This window comes from Carlito syrichta, unplaced genomic scaffold (assembly GCF_000164805.1).
Source record: "Carlito syrichta isolate Samal-C Ts95f unplaced genomic scaffold, Tarsius_syrichta-2.0.1 Scaffold317479, whole genome shotgun sequence".
NCBI lineage: Eukaryota > Metazoa > Chordata > Mammalia > Primates > Tarsiidae > Carlito > Carlito syrichta.
The window spans coordinates 887,706-908,924 of NW_007261575.1; the positions used below are offsets into that span (position 1 = coordinate 887,706).

General features: G+C 35.0%; 1 protein-coding gene across 1 annotated transcript in view; it reads right to left on the reverse strand.

Annotated features, from left to right (window-relative positions):
- The window catches only part of NDC80 (NDC80, kinetochore complex component), a 47,901-nt gene that overhangs the window by 26,061 nt on the left and 621 nt on the right, over positions 1-21,219 (reverse strand). Inside the window, exons 2-10 of the mRNA XM_008074764.1 lie at positions 20,010-20,119; positions 16,180-16,257; positions 12,801-12,924; positions 12,525-12,697; positions 11,736-11,838; positions 6,127-6,216; positions 3,038-3,131; positions 1,342-1,448; positions 437-581 (exon numbers count right to left, since the gene is read on the reverse strand). Of these exons, the coding sequence (XP_008072955.1) occupies positions 437-581; positions 1,342-1,448; positions 3,038-3,131; positions 6,127-6,216; positions 11,736-11,838; positions 12,525-12,697; positions 12,801-12,924; positions 16,180-16,257; positions 20,010-20,110 (1,015 nt within the window). The 5' untranslated portion in view covers positions 20,111-20,119. The remainder of the gene's footprint in view (positions 1-436; positions 582-1,341; positions 1,449-3,037; positions 3,132-6,126; positions 6,217-11,735; positions 11,839-12,524; positions 12,698-12,800; positions 12,925-16,179; positions 16,258-20,009; positions 20,120-21,219) is intronic.

Sequence of the window (21,219 nt, forward strand, 5' to 3'; positions counted from 1 at the left end):
AAGTGTCCTTATAAGATAAAGGCAGAGGGAGAGTTCACACAGATAGAAGAGGACAGACACACAGAGAAGGTAACGTGAAGACGGAGGCAGAGATTGGAGAGATGTAGACATAAGCCCAGGAATACTGTCAGCCACTAAAGGCTGGAAGAGGCAAGAAACAGATCCTCCCACCAGAGTCCCTAGAGGGATGCAGACCTTTAGAACGGTGAGAGAATAGATTTCTCTTGTTTTAAGTCACCCAAGTTTGTGATAGTTTCTTACAGCAGCCTCAGAAAATAAATACAAAAGGCGCTGAAATCTTGGTAGCCTATTAAAGACATTTACCATAGAAGAAAAAAACATATTTATAACAAAGTTGTTTCAATATGTGACAAACCCCTCATAGGCCCGCATCCTAGTCCGAATGATGACGTCTTTTAGCATGAGCTTTACTTACCTACTCTAGCAATTTCCTCATTGAGACCATTTAGTTTCTGGTCAAGAATGGCTGAATGAGACTCCAAATTGCTCATGTATGCCTGATATTTTTGAACATCTCCTTGTAAGGAAGTTTTCAGTTTCCTCAATGACTCTAGACGATTCTTTAAGAGAAAAGAATATTGAATTAGTTATCCCCACCAATAATCATTCCATACTTTATTTTAAAGCAAAGTAATATTATTTAAATTTATCTTAGAGAAAGGTAAATTTGAGTTTTCCTTTCACTTTTAGAAGAAGTCAAAATAACTTTAATTAAGAATATGGACTTCCAGGAAAAGAAAAAGAAAAGAAGAAAAAAAAAAAGAAGATGGACTTCCTACAAAGTCAGTTTGAGATAGGAAAAAACCAAGAGCCAGAGCAAAAAAGCAAACATTTAAAATCTGATATCTTACAGAACAGTCTGGGGTTTTCACTAATACTACATAAAATAAAATTAGGTATCTTGATATTAATATTTAGACTTAAGAAAACTTAGGATACAATACATCATATGAACTCATTTATTACCTTTCCTTTTCACTAACTCCAAAACTCAGGGCCTCTTGTGAATAGCGCTCCCTGGAGGTAGGTAACATGGGGACCTTGTTCAAAAGATACATTTGGTCTTATGTAAACAGGTGAGACTCTTTCATCATATTTGGAGCACCATTAATATACGACTGATAGACACAAGGGAAAACAAGATTCCACAGATACCAAACATGTTTTCATCGGGAGTTCTAGGCTACATGAAAATGTAACTGTTAAGAAGCTTAAGTAGTTAATCTAGTTTAAAATTTTTGAAAAAAACAGCTAGTATCCTCTAAGGAGACCCAAGAATCTAAAAGAGCTCTTAATAAGTGTATAAACATGTTTACTAACCGGTTCTTTTTCTCTTTCTTGTTCTAATCTTGCAATCTGTTCATTCAATGCTTTGTTTCTTTCTTCTAAAGATTCCAGCTTGGAAGCATCTACATTAAATAAATCCTCTGGAGACAAAATCCAAAAACTTCATAAGATCTCAAATATGCCTAGAACATTCTTCCCCAGGTTTTCACCACTGCTCACTCCCTCACTTTTTTCTGGTCTTTGCTCAAAACACAATTAGTGAAGTATATTCTATACTTTGTAAAATTGTAAACCCTTCCCTTTCTTTCTATTCCCCTTACCCTACTTAATTTTTCTCTATAGCACTCGTCACCATTTGATTTACAGTTGCTCATTTCATTATTTTCCCTTTCTACTAAAATGTAAGTTCATAAGAGTAAGAATTTTTTTCTTTTATTCATTACTGTATCCTCAGTGCCTAAATGGTGTCTGGCACACAATGGGTATACAATAAATGTTTGCTTGAATGAATGAATGCAATTTCTATGCTTAATTACATATAAAAATATCAAATTACTCACTAGATGCTTAGCTCACCATGAATATTTATTTATTAAGACAGTGTCTCACTATGTTGCCTAGGCTGGTCTCAAACTTAGCCTAGGTTCAAGCAATCCTCCCATCTCGGTCTCCCAAATTGCTGGGATTACATGCATGAGCCACTGCGCCTAGCCTGAATTTTCTTCTCTTAAAACAAAGCATCATTTATCTTGCTACCTGTCCCATGTAAACAAGTTGAAATTGTCCTGGTTACTCTTCAGGAAAGTACGTTCCCAGAGGAACATAAGGGAATGCTTTTACTTTTTGTGCTAATAGTGCAAGGTGATATTCTCCTGTTTTAATTGACTCCATTGTTTTTGGGAAAATGGCTTCACACATCTTAAAGTACTCTACCTATTACTCCAGCATTTTATATACAAGATTATTCCAATAAAATAAACAATAACGTAAGATGTAAAATAATACCTCTGGAATGTTTTAGAGTTAGTCAGTAGATACTGAATGTCACTAGATTGTAAGTGAGTGAAAAGATTTTCTTTACATATTTGGAAATATAATGTCCTGTTAACTTTATGCCAAAAGTTTTGAAAGAAACCTTAGATCTTTTGGTTAGCTGGTGCTTTAGTTTCTCAAATAGTAAAGCAAGGATACACAGGGATATTATCCCCAAGAGGAATAACATTAGCTGATCTTCTTTACTTCTGGTAGTGTGTTTGGTACTTTATTAAACAGCCATCTAATTCTGTTAAACTTTATCCCAGACAAGTCAAAGTATTTTTATTTTATTTTATTTATTTTATTTTTTTTGAGTTGGAGTCTCACTCTGTTGCCCAGACTGGAGTGCAGTGGCTGCTCCCGGCCACTGCAGCCTCGATCTGCTGGGCTCCGGTGATCCTTCCGCCTCAGCCTTCCAAGTAGCTGGAATTATAGGCATGCGCTACTACGCCCAGCTAAGTATTTTTATAAGGTCACAGAAAGTAAGACGTTACGCTTAATTTCTGGCTTCAACACTAGTATTCTTTCTGCTTAACTATTCTCTCTACCCAAGAAACCAGGAAGATAAAAACCAGTAAGCATCCAGATGCAGTTAAAGTAATGCATGTAAACATTAGATATGGTAAAATACATTACCACTCCAAGAGCAAGTTAAATGACCAAAAGCAAGCACACTAGGAATGAGAATACTCACTCAGTTTTGACTGCAACTCTGCATTCATTTCTTCAAAGCTGTCAGCACCACTCATAAAACTCTCATAGCATTTTATGGTATAGTCCAAAAACAACTGATTGGGTTAAGCAGATTTTAAAAACAAAGTCATGATTCTCTTATTTAATTTGTTTCACTTTTTTAGATGGACATTTAAATTTGAATAAAAAAGTCAAGAATACTAAGTAGTCATATGAACTCCTATAAATAAATAAACAAACCCAGGGCATATCATTAGCTATGCTAAATATGAATAATAAGAATGAAAATAACACATAAATTTGGATAAAGGCAATAATATTTTAAAATAGTAAGTAAATCATACCTTTAGATTTTTGAGGTCAAACAAGGAAGCTTATTAATAAATGCAATTCAACATAAAATGTATAAACCTAATCGTCTTTAGGAATAAAGCACCATATGAAAAATTTAAATAAATGGCTGATTATTAAATCCAATTAAACTGACAAAGTTAGTTGTAAAAACCAGAATTTAATTAATAAAGGCTACAATTACATTGTAACTTCAAGCTAAAAAATGGCATGGTAAGTAGAGATCTAAACTGTAGAGTTCTAGAATTCTTAATATTTATCTGAGAAAGTAACACTGTATTTTGCATTCAGGGGGTATTTTGGTCACTGAGAATGCATATGTTATGAGGAGGCAAGAATGGTTGATTAGAATTTTCCATAGCGTAGATGAAGTAAATATCACTATCTCTCCAGACAAACTATTCCCTTTGTGCTAATTTTTTGCTTATTAAACAATCTTCTTATTACTTGATTGGTATGGAATGAGTATTCCTATAACTGGAAAGGTGACCCACTGATGGTCAATCAGTCTCTTGAGAATTTGGTGAGTGAATCAATTTCCTTAAGCTCAGTCAATTTTATAGATTTAAAAAAATTGAGTCAGGGTGACCCACTTTCAGGTCTCCTCCTGTTTGGGAGTTTTTCTGTCTTCTTAATAAGCTCTTGCCTTCTAAAAAAAAAAATTGAGTTTGTGGACATAAAAGCTGAAGATTAGAATCTTATGAAGTATGATATTCTCATAACTCTAATTCTAAACAGCATTTTTTAGTTCCTGAAGTGCTTTTTTATATATTGTTACTTGAAACAATAGCTCAGATAGCAAGAATTACTTTCATTAGTTTAACTTTTAGAATAAATGTCAAGACATTTAATGATTAATAGGTGTTGTTATAATTGTACTTGGTTGAAAACTGAAGTACAATGAAATATAGTCCAGTATACATATTATAATATGGGAGGAGAATTCTCTCAAGGATAGGATTAAAACCTTTCAAGGACTTTTCCACCTGGGATGATTGCTGGAAAAGGGGCATGTTTATCCTTTTTTTGTTGTTTTTATAAAGAAACCAGGCATGGTGGCATATGCTTATAAATACCAGCTACTTGAGGGGCTGAGGTGGAAGGCCTGCTTGAACCTAGGAGTTAGAGACCAGCCTGGGCAACATAGCAAGACTTCATTAAAAAAAAAAAATAAATAAATAAAAAAGTGGGGGAAAAAAGGGCAACGATACCACATCAGTCAGTTGATATGTATCTTTTAACTATTTCCTAGGCAGTATTAAAAAATAAAATTATTACTTCTTTTCTCTTGTGACAAAGGCTTAAGAGAGAGTGATAGTCAGAATTAGAACAGAGATACGTTTTTCTCCTTAGGGCTTATGAGGTGATTGTCATTATTTTTTTTAATGTATGCTAGGGGACATTATTATATAATCTCAATATTCTAATTTTATTCCTCAGAGTTGATGTTTGCTCCAGTTGGATGCTAGATTTGCATAATTTAGGGAACAGGGTGGGACTAGTTACATAGTTTAGATTTCAATAAGTATAAGGTGTGGGAACCAATTCACACCATCTGTTTCTTTTGTCTCAACTACTTTTGGAAGTGGTAACTCTAAGCTAAGTGGCAATATGCCTAACTAAAAATGCCAAAACAACATAAACATGCAATATCTTAAGACTCAATCTTTCTCTAGCTTGAAAACATGAGGGAAAAAAAAATCTATTATGCTTTGTATTAACAAATAATTAAATTAAATAATGTTGCCAGTACTGATGTCTTTATTTTACAAGATAAAGAAGGAAAAGAAACATTTCATCTATACCATGTAACAATAACATGTTATGACTTAATTCTAATTCCCTTGCATTTTTTACTTAGTTAACATTTTCAAATTTCTGTGCCTAGTTAATTTTAGAAAATTATACTATGACTCCAACAGATAAATTGATTAATATTTTTATTTTTATTTATTATTTATTTTTTGAGTTGGAGTCTCACTTTGTTGCCAGACTGGAGTGCAGTGGCTGCTTCTGGCCACTGCAGCCTCGACCTGCTGGGGCTCCGGCGATCCTTCGGCCTCAGCCTACCAAGTAGCTGGAATTATAGGCACGTGCTACCACGACCGGCTAATTTTTTGATTTATTGTAGAGATGAGGTCTCGCCAAGTTGCCCAGGCGGGTCTCGAACCCGTGGGCTCAGGCAATGCACTCATCTCAGCCTCCCAAGGCGTGGGATTACAGGCTGAGCCACCGAGCCCAGCTTGATTAATGTTTTTAATAATAAGTTTCAGAAAGTCTTCAGGAAGCAAAACAACAACTCTACAAAAGAATATAAAGATGGTCCTGGATTTACAATGATTCAAATTAAGATTCTTCAGCTTTACAATGGTACAAGAGCACTCAGTAGAAACTATACTTTTATCTATACAACCATTTGCTTTTCACTTTCAGTATTCAATAAATTACGAACTATTCAATACTTTATTATAAAACAGGCTTTGCATTAGATGGTTTTGCCTAACTGTAGGTTAATGTAAGTGTTTTGAGCATGTTTAAGATAGGCTAGACTTAAGCTATGACATTTGTTAGGTTAAGTGTATTAAATGCATTTTTGATTTAACAGTACTTTCAATTTATGGTGCATTTATTGGAATGTTACTCCATCATAAGTTGAGGAGCATCTGCGTTAATTTCAATAATGACACATTTAGTTAATAATATCAAGGTATTATTATAGTTTATGACAATGCATGGTACCTTATTATGCATAATTCCATCTTCAGTTTCTTCTCCCCAAGACTGTCCATCGTCAAATAAAGGTGAGCTTTCTTTCATGGCAATGTGTATCTAATTAGTACACAAGCAACATATTCAGTTAATTAAATTGATGTGAAAAACATAGCTTTCATGTTTTGCCAAATCCAGTTTTAGTGTCATTTTTAGAAGCATTTACCTTATCGTATTATTAAAAGCCTCTTCTGAGAGGTTGTTCAGTTTTAAAATACTTTTGATTTTCTTTTAAATAAAAAAAGATTTGAAAGTATCCTTTTGATACTTTCCAAATACTTTTGATATTTTTAGTAACTAAATCCCTCAGAATTTAGAAAAGATGGGCTCATATTTAAGTCTGCTCCACAGAGAAAATATGTTATTGTTAGCCTATCAAGAACATACATACACATCTTAATACAACTCTAACTAGGAATCCAAAACCAAATTGCCATATAAAATGCAAATCAATAATTTTCTCTTTTACATGAGCTCAATTTTCATACTCAAATGTTATCGACTCCTTTAGTATGTACAACTATGACCTTTAGATTGAATTTTACAGTATAAAACCTTTAGAAATGCAACAGTTGTTTCAACTTGAAAGTGATAACATAAATTAAAACAAAACATTCAGATGTTTATAACTGACAAGCTAAAGGGAAAATAGCTAAAAGTTTTTAAGGCACAGAAATTTCATTCTGAAATACTTTTTTTTAATATCCTATTTTGAAAATATAATTTTTCAAACATAAAAAAGTAAAAAATTTAAATGAAATTGCCATAAAAATATATAAGCATATATCTAGTAATAATGAACACTAAGTGTAAGAACATTAACTTCTAAGAAAAGGACTATGCATTAGGAATACACAAAACAAGAATCTGGCTTCTACTGAAAGCAATTAAGTTTTCTTATTCTGGAATTCATATACAGGACTTCTGAGGAAGACACTGTGCTTAGCCTAGAGTTGCTTTCTCTGCTACCCTTTTCCTATTCTAAAGGCATTCATGAGGCTTTCTGCATATCAAGGGCGGATGCAGGGGAGCTCTATCAATTACTCCTCTACTTTGTCTCTCTTTTACAGGTCCTCAGGTGATAGTCAAATTTTTATTTATCTATTTATTTATTTATTTTTTTTAGTCGGTGTTTCACTCTGTTACCCAAGCTGGAGTTCAGTGGCACCACCATGGCTACCACGGTCTCAACCTGCTGGGCTCAGGTGATCCTTCTGCCTCAGCCTTCCAAATAGCTGGGATTACAGGTGCACCACTATACCTGGCTAAGTTTTTGATTTATTGTAGAGACAAGGTCTTACCATGTTGCCCAGGCTTGTCCCGAACACCTGGGCTCAGATAATCCTCTCACCTCTGCCTATCAAAATGCCGGGATTACAGGAGTGAGTCACCATGCTGGCAACAGTCAGATTTAAAGAAGTCTCAAAGACATGTAGAGCAGAACCCAAAATGAAGAACAGAATCTTCTAGTCATCAGTGTAAAAAGAGTTTCTGTTGCCTTGTCAAAGGTCCTTATGAAAAAAACTCTTGCTACTCTGGAAGATTCAAGGAGAGACTTATACAGGGACAAACAGATCCCCAGGAGCCACAGAAAGGCTTCTACTGAAAGAACTGAAAAGTTCTGAACTAAGGAGAAGACTTGGTTGAAATAGTTTCAACCTGATATTGTACAGAAATAAAAAGAAATATAAATTTGAGTCATCTTTTCTTCAGCTAAAGATGTCATTTTCCAATATAATACCACTTTTCTCAATGTTGTGAAACATCAGAGGGGGAAAAGCATTCAGAGGGAACTGAGATAAGTTTACTCTGGTCACTAATCAAGAGGCTAACAAAGAGCTCTTGGAATATATGCAGCCCTCCTATTCATGGTCCTTAGTAGTGGAGTCAGGGTAGCTTTGGCTAAACTATTATCATTGGGACACTGTAATAAGGTCCAATTATGTGTCAAGCTCTGTGCAGGAGGCACAGCTAGAGTGAGGGAAGAAATCAAACTTTATTTATAAAACATGAATGAACAATCAGGAGTATGCAAAATAATAACAAACAATGAGCAAACAGAGGCTATTAGGAAGGCTATATTATATCAATAAGTCAAGAGAAAAACAATAATTTCAACAGATCCTGAAAAAGCATACGATAGCCTTCAAAGGTCATTCTTGATAAAAGTTGATAAACTTCAACATGAAAAACATTATCTTCTATCTGAATACATCATAACTAAATGATAAAAAACATTTCATTAAAAACAGTGGTAGTAACAGAAATCAACTGAGAACCATAGTAGTAACAAGACAACTTAACTTCACCTGCATGTAGACTACTTATGTACTCAATCTTGACTTGTATCACCACATCTTTAAAATAAAATAGTTAAAAAAAGGGTAATAAAAAATTATTTTTAGTAACAATAACCTTAGAAATAAAGAAAATCTGGTTATCATGGTAATAAAACATATGAAATTACTTAATAAAAAATATGTGGCTGGATATGAAGAAAACAACAAAATTTTACTGAAGGAACAAAAGAGATAATAAATGAGACAGCTGGGTTCGGTGGCTCAGCCTGTAATCCCGCACTTTGGGAGGCTGAAGTGAGTGGACTGACTGAGCCCGTGGGTTCGAGACCCGCCTGGGCAACTTGGCGAGACCTCATCTCTACAATAAATAAAAAAATTAGCCGGGCATGGTAGCATGTGCCTGTAGTTCCAGCTACTTGGAAGGCTGAGGCGGAAGGATCGCCGGAGCCCAGCAGGTCCGGCTGCGGTGGCCGGGAGCGGCCACTGCACTCCAGTCTAGGTGACAGAGTGAGACTCCAACTCAAAAAAAAAAAAAAAAAAGAATAAATGAGAGATTTAACACTTTTCCAAATGACAAGACAGCATATTATCAAGATGGAAATGGAAATCCCCCCCAACATATCCTTGAATTTAATGTCATGCCAATAAAAAAAAGATTAAAAACTTGAAAAATAATTCAGAAAGTAAAGATACGGGAACAGCTAGAAAAATTCTGAAAAGCAGTAAGAGTCTTCATCTACTAGATAAAATAAATTAGAAAGTGACAGGAACTAGAATCAGAACTAGTTCATAACGCAGGGATGGGTAAAAGCAGAGAAATAGGTTTAAGAACCTACTGGTGATTGAGTTCAAAATGTGGAGAAAAGATCAGTTATTCAATAAATGAAACTGAAACATATGATTGAATCATTTAAAAAATAAGGCTTCCTGTTTCTTACACTACAACAAATTGCAGACAAATGAAGATTTAAACACAAGTGCCAAGTTGTGCATGTGTGCAGGTCGTGTGCAAAGGATGGGGATCCAAAAAAGAAAAGAAAAAAACAAAGCAAAACAAAACAAAAAAAAAAGATTTAAACATAACGCAAAAAAGCCATGGAAATACTTGGGAAAAACTGGAAGAATTTTTTGTTTTTAAACATCAGGGGATAAAAAAGTCCTCCCTAAGTATGGCTAAATTTCTAGGCATGCTAGTGAGAAAGACAATTAGAATAAGAAACCTGAAATCTCTTACAGATTCTTAGATTGCTATAGTGCTTATTTCCATCACAGCAAGCAAAGAAAGACAGGAAGAAGGGGATTTCAAACTAAATAACGGGCTTGGAGACATCTTAAGAGGTCCCTCCCCAACTGAAGCTACAGTAGGTATTCCGCAAGCTCCTGTATCATCACTGTGGACATATCTCCCAACTGTGTAACAATATCATAAGCTGTTTAGGCAAACAAGTGCAGTGTTCTAGTAACATCAAGGATACCTGATGGTGAGAGCAAAGAAGAGGTTATCCAATGTCAATAGGTATCACTGGGGAGAGACAAATGAATACATAAAGTCCAGTGAAACTTGAGTTTTACTAACAGGCTATGGTTTTGGAATTCTACTCCTTGGCAACTGGTGGTGCTGATTGGACAGCATAGCTCCTGGGTCAAAATCCATATACCCACTGCCTGCCTACATTTAGTTAAGGACTTGCTGATGGCCAAGAAAATGTCAGGGTGACAGTCCTAGTTTTAGTTTTAAGAATTTTAGCACTAAGTGGGGCAGGAAACTCAGAAGCTACAAAAGGAAGAGGCTGCATTAGACTTGATAAAAACTCACATTTCTAAACAGACAAAATAGAGTAAACAAAAGAAAAAAGAGAAAAAAATTATTTGCACCATATAGACAGGAACTCTCTAACTTGACCACTTGTGACCTACAAAATGGTGCTCTTATAAATCAATACAAGAATTTGAACCATCAAAATAGCAAAAGAATAGGCAGTTATTATGATAAATGTGAAAAATGTTCAACTTTAAAAATAGAAGATACAAATAAGAAAAAAAGCCATCTTTTTTTTGCTTGTCATGTTGTCAACTGTTAAAAAGTCAATAAATTTAATATAATAAAGGTTCAAATTTATAGCAAAAGAAAATCATAAGATAAAAAACTGTCCAAAAAGGCATGTAAGAGCAAGGTAAAAGAAATACAAATATTCATACAAAAACATAAATAAATCGTTTCAAAAGTGTATATATGAAACAATCTATTTTTCACCTCTCAAACTGGTAAAGATTTTAAAACAATAATGCCTATGGCATGAAAAAATGGGCATGCTCATACATTTTTAAGCTTTTTTTTTGAGTTGGAGTCTCGCTCTGTCGCCCAGACTGGAGTGCAGTGGTCACTCCCGGCCACCGCAGCCTCGACCTGCTGGGCTCCAGTGATCCTTCTGCCTCAGCCTTCCAAGTGGTCGGAATTACATGCACGCGCTACCACGCCCGGCTAATTTTTTGATTTATTGTAGAGATGAGGTCTTGCCTGCCCAGGTGGGTCTTGAACCCACGGGCTCAGACAATCCACTCACCTCAGCCTCCCAAAGGCATGGGATTACAGGCTGAGCCACCGAGCCCAGCTCATTTTTAAGCTTTGAATTGGGAAAACTTTTCTAGAGAAAAACTTATTAATAATATCAAAATTTTAAAAAATATACATTCAGTGCTCTGTACAACATTATGTACTTTTGAAACTATTAGCCCAAGGAAATGCTTCATTATCTCTAACCTTGGAGATTTTGACTACATCACTCTGTATTTTCCAAGTTTTTGCAGCACATATGAATTTTAATTAAAAAAGGGAAGATGAATTTCATGGGGGAAATAAACAATCAATTTCCTATCGATTCACGTTTTTCCTAAGTGATAAAACCCCATGAACACAATCTTCTTGCCAATGTAGTACTTCTTTCCCCTCATCTTGTTATAACACAATTGTTATCATGTGATAACAGTTTGAAGAACTTAAAAAAATGTGCTTTTTTAAAAATTTATTTTTATTTGAAAGTTGTGGGGTACAATTCAGGATTAGGTATACAAATGGTATTGCATAGGTAAAGTTTGGGCTTCACTCTGCTCCTCACTTCACCAGGTTTGCAAATGTGTTTTAAAAAATGAAAACTCTATAGCAAACTTTAAGGAAACTGGCAAAAGCAAGTTTGGGAGAGAAACAGAAATATCTTTTTGAGGGGGAAAAACAACAACAACCTTTCCAAAGTGTACATTTTAAAACAACAATTCAAATACCTTAATGCAGTCTATTAGCCAAATCAAGGCTGCCACAATGTGAGGCCATGTATGAGGGGCCCCCACTGTATACATGGAGCTTTTGGATAGTGCAAAAGGATACCTATGAAAAATAAGATAATATATTAATTTAGTAAAAATATGGGTAATCAATAAGTTACATTTTAAAAATCCCACATATGCACCCATAGTCTTGACTTGTTCAGAAGGAAGGCATGTTGAAATTATGTTCTTAGGCATCTTACTCTTCAATGATTTTGTGTATTTCTCTGCAGATTATTATTGTGTGTGTGTGTGTGTGTGTGTGTGTGTGTGTATGTGTGTGTATCCCCTAGGTGGCAGAACTAGAGTTATATGACTGATATGCTGAACTTCTCTCCCAAAAGATCTTTTGTTTGCTCAAATTCAATGTACTCCAATAAACCACATGTATGTACACTCCAAATCCATTTTTCCACGTTGAGACTTCATCACATCCCTTTCACCAGGCCTCGATCCTGGTTTTTTTTTTTGTTTTTTTTTTCTTCTATAAAATCTGTGGTATCCAGCCTTTTCTATTACCCATCACTTCAGCAGTTCAGGGCCTTCTATTCTAGTATCTGTGATAACTTACAAACATTAGTTTTTTGTTTTGCTTTGTTTCCCTCTTCATTTTATACTACATATATTGTCCACAGTGATAATCATAAAACATGCTATTTCTCTAACTCAAACTCTTTACAAATTTATTTAATTTGATTCTTCTCTGTGTACCAATAATACCCCTAAGTGAATGATAAATATACATACCCAAGGTCTTTAAAGATTCTTGGAATCTCTTCTTCAAACTTTGTGTCAGGAAGTTCATATGAGGGGCACAGGAAGCCATAAAGAAAAGTGAAGATCTTTAGGAAGTCTTTAACAGATGGAGCTTGAAGCGATTTCATGGATACATTATGTGCATAACCATTTTCTGTAAGAAACTATAATAATTTTTATGAACCACCAAAAACTCTGTGAAAAAAAATTATCAGAAAATATTTAAGAGGATTTTCACAATTTAGGCTATTTAAAATTATAAAGTACCTCACAGAGTTGTCGAATACACTGCTGAATGAATGCTTTGTCATTAAGTGGTCTTGGGTCCTTGATTTTTTCAGAACTGGAAAATATACCAAATTGACTATTCCGGGATCCAGGTCCACTAGTTCTGGAAACATATTTTTAGAAAGTTGGTCAAAACTATTTCCTTCTGTGATCAAATCTGAATTATTTCAAGGCGAGTTTATATTTTAATATCAGCATCAAGCACTGATGTTTACTTGTTTAATTTTTATTTAACTAAACAGAATTCTCTTTTTTAAAGCAGAGAAAAAGAGCAAATGATGTAAAAATGAGGTGTAGCAGTGAACAGATAATTTAGATATAAAATGAAGGGAGAATAAAAATACATGTGTTCTGCTTTGCAGTATCAATACATACACCATCCTCTAAAAATGTACACTAGATCTACTGTATCAACTATTCTCCAAGTTTGTTCAATAGCTGAAGTCCTTTTGTTGTTCTGTTTATCCCTCCATGATTGCTCCTGTCCTCCCAACTCCATCATTTGTATTATTTGTTGTGAGAAAACTGCCCTTGGGGTGTGTTAAAATAGGTTGTGCAGGCTTTTTCTCATGAACACTTCTCTGTTATGCAGTACCTATATTATGTATTTGACTGTGATTTGCCATAATTACATATGTTGCTACCTTTTAGTCATTAATGGCTGTAGCATATATGCTTCATTCCGAGCCTACCACCCACAACAAAACCTTATTTGTTTAAGTTATTTTCATAATCATTCATTTTGCCTACCTTTGTGGTTCAATTTAGCTACTCATTGTATTTTATTAAATATCCTTAGAACAATACTTTTTCTTATCGGATAGATGCTGCAAAGTTGAGTTATAACAAATATTACTGTCAATATCTGAACTCTATTCATCAAAACTTCTTTTCTTCCTGCAATCTGCTTGTAAGTTCTTTCCTGCTGAGGATCTAAGAGTTCTTTAGTTTGGGCCCTCTCACTCAACTGCCCTGATTAATTAACTAATTAATTAGCTACTACTTTTTCCTAAGAATTTGCTAATTTGAGAAACACTTTTCTACAACCTGCTATTACTTAAACTTTTAAAAAATGTTTTTATAATAAAAAGACTAAGTATATAGATTCAGCTCTCATTCTATACAAATCTGCACCGATATTATTTGATTTATAGTTAAATAGCAAAAGATATAGAGCCAGAATATATGGTTTCAAATTCTGTCTCTATTACTAGTTGTATTGTGTTGGATAAATTACTTATCCTTTTTGTGCTTCAGTTTCCCTATGTATAAAATAGAGATAATAATAATACCTCTTCATAGGACAGTTCTGAGAATTGATTAAAAGAGATAATATAGGTAAAGCACAACTGACCTATAGGAATGCCCAAGAAATGTGAGATATAATAATATCATCCTTGAAGTTTAGCTTTGAGATGAGTTACATTACAAAAATGCCTTAAGATTTTTCATCAACTGGAATAAATACCTGAAATGAAAGTTTAACTTGATTTCATGGCAGAGACTTTTTTATAAGGTGACAGATATTTCATCTCTAAATGTGTTCAAAACAACTGAAGAAATAAGTTTGTCTTAAAGTTATATTTTGTTTTGGTGAGAAAACAACATATTGTCTTAAATTTGAGGTGAGCATTAAAAAAAATCAACTTTACTGAGACACAATTTGTTTAGAATAAAATGTACTCGTTAAAGCACATAGTTTGATGAGATTTGACAATGTATGCACTTGTGCAATCTGTACTAATTAAGATACGAGCATTTCCATTCTCTCTCACAACCCCTTTATACATTTCAACAGACAATCCTTTTCTACCTGTAGGTAAGAAAACCGCCGATCTATTCTATACTTGATTTCATGGTAGAGACTTTTTTTATAAGGTGACAGATATTTCATCTCTAAATGTGTTCAAAACAACTGAAGAAATAAGTTTGTCTTAAAGTTATATTTTGTTTTGGTGAGACAACAACATATTATCTTAAATTTGAGATGAGCATTAAAAAGATTCAACTTTACTGAGACACAATTTACTGAGGCACAATTTACTGCTCTAGTGGTTCTCAAACTGATATCTAGGGATCACTGGTGTTCTCACAAAACTAAGTTGTTATTTGCTCTTTCCATTCTCATTTTCTCTAAGTATACAGTAGGGTTTTCCAGAGACTGATGTATGACACTGTAAAAGATTGAATGCAAAAGCAGAAAAAGCAGATGTTAGAATCTAGTTGTCTTCTATTAGACCATACATTAAAGATATTTGCAAAAATATAAAACAATGTCACTCTTCTCACTGGAATTGTTTTGTTTTTAGAAATGTTTTTAAAAAATTAAATACATGCCATTTACGCTTACCATGTAATGGGTTTGTTATTATTTTAAATGGAATTAATACATATTTTAAAATTTTCTAAAGTTTTAGTTTCTAATACGGTTAATATTGATAGATATTAGCCCACAAAATGAAAGCTCTTGGAGTCTTCATTAATTTTTAACAATGTAAAGTAGTCGAGACTAAAAGGTTGGATTAGATGATGGTTCTTCCTTAATTAATTAATTGAGTTGGGTTCTCACTTTATCACTCAGGCTGGAGTGCAGTGGCATGCTCATAGCTCACCACAGCCTCAATCTCTTGGGCTCCGGTGATCCTTCTGCCTCAGCCTTCTAAGTAGTTAATTTTTTAATTTTTTATAGAGACAAGGTCTTGCTATTTTGTTCAGGCTGGTCTCAAACTCCTGGGCAAGCAACTGTCCTGCCTTAGCCTCCCAAAGTGCTGGGATTGCAGGAGTGAGCCACAGTGCCTGGCCAGTCCTAAATTGCCTTAGTAGCTGAAAGCTAAGTATAGAATTGTCAATCAACTATTCACTTGTAACAATAAAATAGTGGTCAGAGTATCATTTAAAGCAGATAAAGCCTAAAATTTTAACCATCTAAAACAGAGGATAACTAGATCACAACTTTTCTCTCAAGAGACTGTATCATGTACATTTTTGTTTTCTTTTTTCTTTTTTTTTGAGTTGGAGTCTCACTCTGTCACTCAGACTGGAGTGCCGTGGCCGCTCCCAGCCACTGCAGCCTCAACCTGCTGGGCTCTGGCGATCCTTCCGCCTCAGCCTTCCAAATAGCTGGAACTACAGGCGCGAGCTACCACGCCCAGCTTATTTTTGATTTATTGCAGAGATGAGGTCAAGTTGCCCGGGCAGGTCTTGAACCCGCAGGCTCAGGCAATCCATTCACCTCAGCATCCCAAAGCGCTGGGATTACAGGCTGAGCCACTGAGCCCAGCTCATTTTTGTTTTCTGAGGGCATCAATGTATGGCTAGAAGAACCCCTTTATTAGAACTAATAAAAAAAAATCATTACCTTTTACCAAATACAGAGACTTTTCTTTCAGATGTGGGTTTGTTTACACTCAATTTTCCAAAGGTTGGTTTCTCTTTGCTTTAAGAAAAATAGAAGAACAACTCTTTAAAGTAAATATTAAAACTATTAGCTCAAGAAACTTTTAGAAATATACTGGAATCAACATCTTTTCCCCATTATCTATAAAAGTAATTCAAAATCATGGAAATTTTTAGCAGGAATCATAGCTGTATAAGTAGGATTGGGGCACCACATATAAGTTATAATGCTTATAATATTGGGGGACCAGCAGAGGTCCCTCTGGTCTGTCCACCCGTTGGTAGGCTTAGCCTTTGTTTTAACCCCAGCACTGTCTGTTTTACTCATTTCATTTTTTAATAACCATCTACAAATTTTCTATCATAAGTCTATATTTCCAAAGGGTAAAAACAAGGTAGAAAATTTATATCCCAGAATATAGATTTCCTAAACATCAGACTTTTCCCTATTTAAAGAATTAAAAATAAAATTGACACATAATAATTGTACATATTTATGAGGTATACAGTGATGTTGCAATACATATAATGTATAGTGATCAGATCAGGGTAAGTAGCATATTCATCATCTCAAACATTTATCATTTCTTTGTGTTGGAACATTCAGTACCCTCATTTTAGCTATTTGAAAATATATTGTTGCTAATTATAGTTATCTTATAGTGATATAAAAAGAATTCCTCCTGTCTAGCTGTAATTTTGTATCCTTTAACAATTTCTTCCACCCCCTCACTCTTCCCAGCCTCTAGTATCCTATGTTCTACTTTTTATTTCTAAGAGATGAACTTTTTTTTTTTTTTAGTTTCCACAAATGAGTAAGAACATGCAGTGTTTAACTTTTTGTTCCTGGCTTATTTCACTTATTTCACCAAGACAAAGAAAGGTTTAGGTAGAAAGTCCAGTTAAGACAAAATGGCCAAAGGTTAGGATTGTTATGCAGTCTTAGGGCTTTGGCTTCTCTACTGTAAGAGTTTCTATAGACTTAGTCCTCCTCTTTTCCCAGTACAGAACAAAAACCCTATATACATTATGATTTAAATTATCTTAAAATATATACAATTATTAGTAATAACTTTAAGGAAAAAGCAATGTAAAGATAGGTTAAATCATAGGATGATAGCTGTGTTTAAATATTTTTCTTTTGAAGCCTGTTCTTCATTAGAGTGCAGCTGCACTTAACACACATTATCTAAATTACAGACAAACAAAATGGACAATGATGAACTTTGGTGAGCTTCTAATACAATGCAAGGCATAAGAACTTTTGGTGTAAGTAATGTGCAACAAAGTAAAAATTTCTCTATTTAAAGTATTCAGAGGAAAAAACAAGTATGAAGGGGATCCAAAAAGCCCCAGAATTTACTTATAAAAAATCGTGTGTTTATTCTTACATTTTTAAACTTCAGTCACCTTCAAAGTACTCTCCGTTTGATGCAATAAAAGTAAGATGCTCTTCCCACTGCTCAAAAACGGTTTTTGAACTCATCAATTTTGATGCCTTTAAATACTTCTGCCATTTTTGTTTCACCTCTGCCACATAGTCAAAACATTTCCCTTTGAAGACTTTTTTCTCACGGGAAACACAAAAAAGTCACTCAGGGCTAGATCAGGTGAATATGGAGGGTGGGGCATTGGAGTCATGCTGTTTTTGGTCAAAGCACGGTGTAGGTAAATACACTCATAAATTACCCATCATGAAATGGGCAAATGTACTGAAAGAACCTGTAAAAAAAAATTTGCTGACTCTGAATGTTTCCTCTCACAACATACCTAGCTGGCACATTGATGCTCATGGATGCCTACAACATTTATCTAGTGGGGGAAGCCTGTACTACAAGGGTCCACCCTCCAAAAGATAATTCCAGGTTTTTGGGTGCCCCCCTCATAAATATTTCAAATTTCTGAAAGTAGCAGAGGCTCATTATGAAAATCTAAGTAATTTAAGAACAGCTAGCAAGTAACTTGTATCTCAGTGTTAGAGAAGGATTGATACAGCTGAATAATGACTTACAAATAGCCTTAACTGGAAGAAAATCACTCATAGGGCAAAACTTTAGTTCGTGATAGCAAGTTCTTTCAGACACTTTTTCAGGGAATCTTGAGGAAATAGTTTGGAGAAGTGCTCTTTAGGATGCTACATTACAGCTTATCATCAGAGCAAATAATCTTGCTCTGATTTGGTTGAGAACTTGCTAGTTGGAAATTCTCAGCAAACTGAAAGTTACAGTCCAGAGCCTGCTGAAACAAGTAGTTCTAGAATGAAGGAGGAAAAGGAAAAAAAGTGCTGAAGAATTAACAGTCCTTTTCAGGAGTGCCTGGTAAAGTATTTGGTTTGAAGAATTTAAGAAACAAATGAGATGACACCCAACACCTAGTACAATATCATGTGCACTTTTAGACTTCACTGATCCCAAACTAGGATCCAGGACATAGAACTGGGCAAAGATTTCTTGAGTAATACCTTAAAATCACAGGTAACCGAAGCAAAAATGGACAAATGGGATCACATGAAGCTAAAAAGCTCCTGCATAGCAAAGGAATTAATGAAGAAGTAACCTGCAGAATGGGGCAAAATATTTGCAAAATACCTTTCTGACAAGGGATTAATAACCAGAATATATAAGAAGCTCAAACAAATCAATCAAAAAAAAAATCTGATTTTAAAATGGGCAAAAAATCAGCACAGACATTTCTCAAAAGAAGACATAACAAATGGCCAACAAATACGTGAAAACATGCTCAACATCACTAATAAGAAAAATGCAAATCAAAACTTCAATAAGATTATCATCTCACTCCAGTTAAAACAACTTTTATCCAAAGACAGGCAAGAATGAAGGCTGGCGAGGATGCAGAGAAAGGCGAACCCTCATATACTGTTGATGGGAATGTAAATTAGTACAGCCACTATGAAGAACAGTATGGCAGTTCCTCAAAAAACTAAAAATGGAACTACCGTATGCTCCAACAATCCCACTACTGGGTATCTATCCCAAAGAAAGGAAGTCAGTATATTGAAGAGATATCTGCAGTCTCATGTTTCCTGCAGCACCATTCACAATTGCCAAGACATGGAAACAACCTTAGTGTCCAACAACATATAAATGGATAAAGAAAATGAAATATTATTCAGCCATAAAATAGAATGGGATCCTGTCATTTGCAATAACATTGATGAAACTGGAGGACATTATGTTAAGTGAAATAAGTCAGGCAAAGAAAGACATATTTCACATGTTCCTATTCAGATATGGGAGCTAAAAATTTAAAAAATTGCACTCATGGAGATAGAGAGTAGATTGATGGTTACTAGAGGCTGGGAAAGGTAACAGGGATGGAAGGATGAATTAGGGATGCTTAATGGGTACAAGAATACAGTTAGAATAAGATCTAGTATTTGGTAGCACAGTAGGATGACTATAATTAACAATAATTTATAGTGTATTTAAAAATAACTAAAGTGTGGAATTGGAATGTTCCTAACACAAAGAAATGATAAATGCCTGAGGCGGTGGATACTTCAATTACCCTGATTTGATCATTATACATTGTATCCTTGTATTAAAGCATCACATGTACCCCATAAATTCATATATACAATTATTATGTACCCATAATAATTAAAAATAAAAATCAAGCCCCCATCTGAAGAAACCAAAATTAGGCGCCACTGGGGACAGGATTCACTAAGATACCACTCATACTACATCTCTGTATTATTAGTAACTTTTCTGATTTATTTGTCCAAGATAATAAGGCATACAGGGCAGAACTATAGGTGGAGATACTTACGTCTGAGGTGTAAAAAGGCCTTGTTTATTGAGGTCCTGGGATCTTAATTCCTGCATGGAGAGGCGGCCAGCACCACCAGTTGAAACTGAACTGCGCTTCATGTTTATGACCTACATTTATGAATTCACTATTAAAAAAACTTCACAGACATAGATGGTACATTAAGCAACTATTTATCCTCAAATAGAAAGGCTGGCAGGCTTCATTGTTTCTTCAGGATAATCTTTCCCTTGGGACATATTTATTTGTTCATGCTCGTTGAAATCGTTTGCAGAGAACATCTATTCAACTTCAGCTTTAAATATTCAACATACATAAACATTTATTGACTGCACACCACGTAGAGGGTGTGCTAGGCGATGCAGGAGATACAAAGATGAATAAGTTATAATTCCTGCTTCACAAGAGTATCCATGGCAGCTAAAGCCCTGAATATTTACCCAGACCACATTACTACTGTTATCTGTTCCTATTTCAAAAGGAAGTCAAATAACTACCTTAATTTCTCTTATTCACCTCAAAATGTTTCCTTTTCTTTGGTCTCAAGAGAATGGAGCTATTTTGTTTTCTTTTTCTACCGCCAATCTTTCCTGCTCTATCCTAAACCCATCGTTTCCCAGTTTATATTCAATTATTGCCCTTTTGGTTTCAATTTTCCCTTCAACAAGGACAAATCATGTGGTCCACAAAATGGTCCCTAGGCTGTTCCATTTTCAAAACACATTAACATCTCATTTCCTTCACGTTTACTAGAAAGGTTGTCTCTGAGAATGCTCTTGATTGACAAATCTTTGAATCCTGTCATCTCTACGACATTAGACACTATGCACTCAGCCTTCTCAGGTCTTAACCTGGCTTCCAGGAAGGTGGTTATCCGTTTACCTCTGTGTACTCTTCAGTCTTACAGATTACATTCTTTCCTTCCTGGTTTTGACCCCCTATTTCCTCTCCCTCAATAAAGCTGTGTTCATCTTTTTAACTTCTCCATCCACTCCTATACGTCCACTTCCAATGTACTCTCAAGACTTAAGATGAAGACTTCCACACGTATTCTTTTTTTTTTTTGAGTTGGAGTCTCACTCTGTCGCCCAGACTGGAGTGCAGTGGCCGCTCCTGGCCACCGCAACCTCGACCCGCTGGGCTCCGGCGATCCTTCCACCTCAGCCTTCCCAGTAGCCGGAATTACAGGCATGCGCTACCACGCCCGGCT